The 1,993-nt window shown below is 45.3% G+C and overlaps 1 protein-coding gene across 1 annotated transcript; it reads right to left on the bottom strand.

The window, feature by feature from the left end:
• Nucleotides 1-354: 354 nt before the first annotated feature.
• Nucleotides 355-1,406, bottom strand: LOC143028952 (serine/threonine-protein kinase Chk1-like). Its single transcript, XM_076191305.1, has one exon. It carries the CDS (start codon nucleotides 1,404-1,406, stop codon nucleotides 357-359), a length of 1,050 nt encoding a protein of 349 aa, XP_076047420.1. The 3' UTR covers nucleotides 355-356.
• Nucleotides 1,407-1,993: the final 587 nt, after the last annotated feature.

Here is a 1,993-nt window from a genome sequence, read left to right as displayed (position 1 = left end):
TACCACCTCCACCATTACTACTAGTCCGAGCTCCAGCCTCTGCTCGAAAAGAGTCTAGATCCCCCACCGTCTCGTAGCTATGGCCTAAAGGCTTTCAAGACTTTCTAGTGGTTGGCTTTTGAACGTATTTCTCTTAAGTACCGACCGGCGACTTTATTCAGCTGAGGGGCTATTCCCCTTGTGATTTGATGTGGAAAGGATGGCCTTAAAAATGTGGTGCCAGTGACCCTTGGTGAGGACAGTTTTTGGTAGGAAGAGTAAGCGGTCCAGAGATGGTTTAGTAACGTTGAGTAGAGAGGTCGTTCATTTGATGGCAGTGTTGGTGGAGACAGTGAATTGTTGTCGTCCACGTTGATTCAGTGGTGCCTGTTCTCCTGACGGCGGAGTTGATGCCAGTTGGAGTCTCGCTCCGAAGGGTCGACGACTAGAAGTCGCTTGAGTAGCGACAATGAGGACAAGCCCTCGAGTTTGTCCCATAACTTTCGTGTAAAAATCTTCTTTCTCCTGTGGACCCAGAGGACATAGTTGTTATGGCAGGTGAGGGCTCTACTCCAGGGAAGTCCTGCCGTCAGCATGTTGAAGAGAACGACACCGCAGGCCCACATGTCGACGGGAGGGCCCCTGTAACTCCTGCTCGTGAATATCTCGGGGGCCATGTAGTGCTCGGTGCCCACGAACCCCCTCAGAGGGACCTGGACGCCCCTCCACACGAAGATACTGCAGAGTCCCAGGTCGGTGATCTTGAGGACTCCGTCTTCGGTGAGGAGGAGGTTATCTGGCTTGATGTCTCTGTGGACAGCGCCCCTCGAATGCAGGAAGTCGACGCCCTCCCTGAGCTGCTCGAAATATCGGAGGGCGTCGTCTTCTGCCAATGCTCCCTTTAAATCCCCGAGGGAGCCACCACTGGCGTACTCGAGGTACATGAAGAGCGTCTGTCCGAACTTTCTCCAGAAGAACAGCCGAATGACGTTCCTGTGGTCCAACTGGCTATGGATAATTGACTCGATGAGTTCCTTGGAGGAGGAGGACTTGCACTTGACCTCCTTTACGGCCAGAAACTCCTCTGTCTTAACGTTCCTGAGGAGTCTGACGTATCCGTATGCACCTACTCCAAGGAACTTGACGTCTTCCCATTCATTCTTGCAACTTATGTGAGCTTGTGCTTTCTCTTTGTTCCTGTCGAGAAGCTCACTTGAAGGAAAGAGCGTCACAGGATTGATTGTAGTTCTCGTTGGGGTCGTCACAATCTTTCTTGACCCTTGACTGTCATTTTCTTTCTTGAGATCGCTTGGTCCTTTCCTCGAACTGTTCTTTGTCCTTTTGGTAATCTCGTTGCTTGTGGTCCAAGTATCTTCGCTGATATTCCTTCGTCGGCAACAGCAGAAAAAGAGTCTGAAGAAGAACATCCTTAATAAATCTCCTGACAAAATACCATATCCGGCTGGTTTATCGTATGTGAACCCTTCTCAGCCAACGTCATCTGAGATTAGCTCTGAGAAATCTTGCTTACGCTGCAATATTCTATACCCGCTTCTCGGTGTTGCACTCACATGTATTTCTGTCCGAACTTTGTGTATGCGTTCACACATACACACACACACATACACACACACACATACATATATATATACATATATATATATATATATATATATATATCCATATATATATATATATATATGTATATATATATATATATATATATATATATATATATATATATAAACGGAAATGTAGTAGCGCATTTGTAAATGACACGCAGGAAACCCACAGTCGGAGAAAATAAAGTTCGAATAAAGAAGCTTCCTATATTTCGGCTATCAACTGTAGCCCTCTTCAGGAAAGTACCTGAAGAGGGCTACAGTTGATAGCCGAAATGTAGGAATCTTCTTTATTCGAACGTTATTTTCTCCGACTGTGGGTTTCCTGTGTGTCATATATATATATATATATATATATATATATATATATATATATATATATATATATATAT

Source organism: Oratosquilla oratoria, chromosome 10 (genome assembly GCF_046742065.1).
Source record: "Oratosquilla oratoria isolate Oo_2021 chromosome 10, ASM4674206v1, whole genome shotgun sequence".
NCBI classification, from domain to species: Eukaryota; Metazoa; Arthropoda; class Malacostraca; order Stomatopoda; family Squillidae; genus Oratosquilla; species Oratosquilla oratoria.
Note: the sequence above shows the minus strand (reverse complement) of the source record. Positions and strands in the feature narration are given on the sequence as shown.

Bases quoted from the DNA above. Each gene is read 5' to 3' on its own strand.
- LOC143028952 (XM_076191305.1), bottom strand. From the start codon at position 1,406: ATGTTCTTCTTCAGACTCTTTTTCTGCTGTTGCCGACGAAGGAATATC.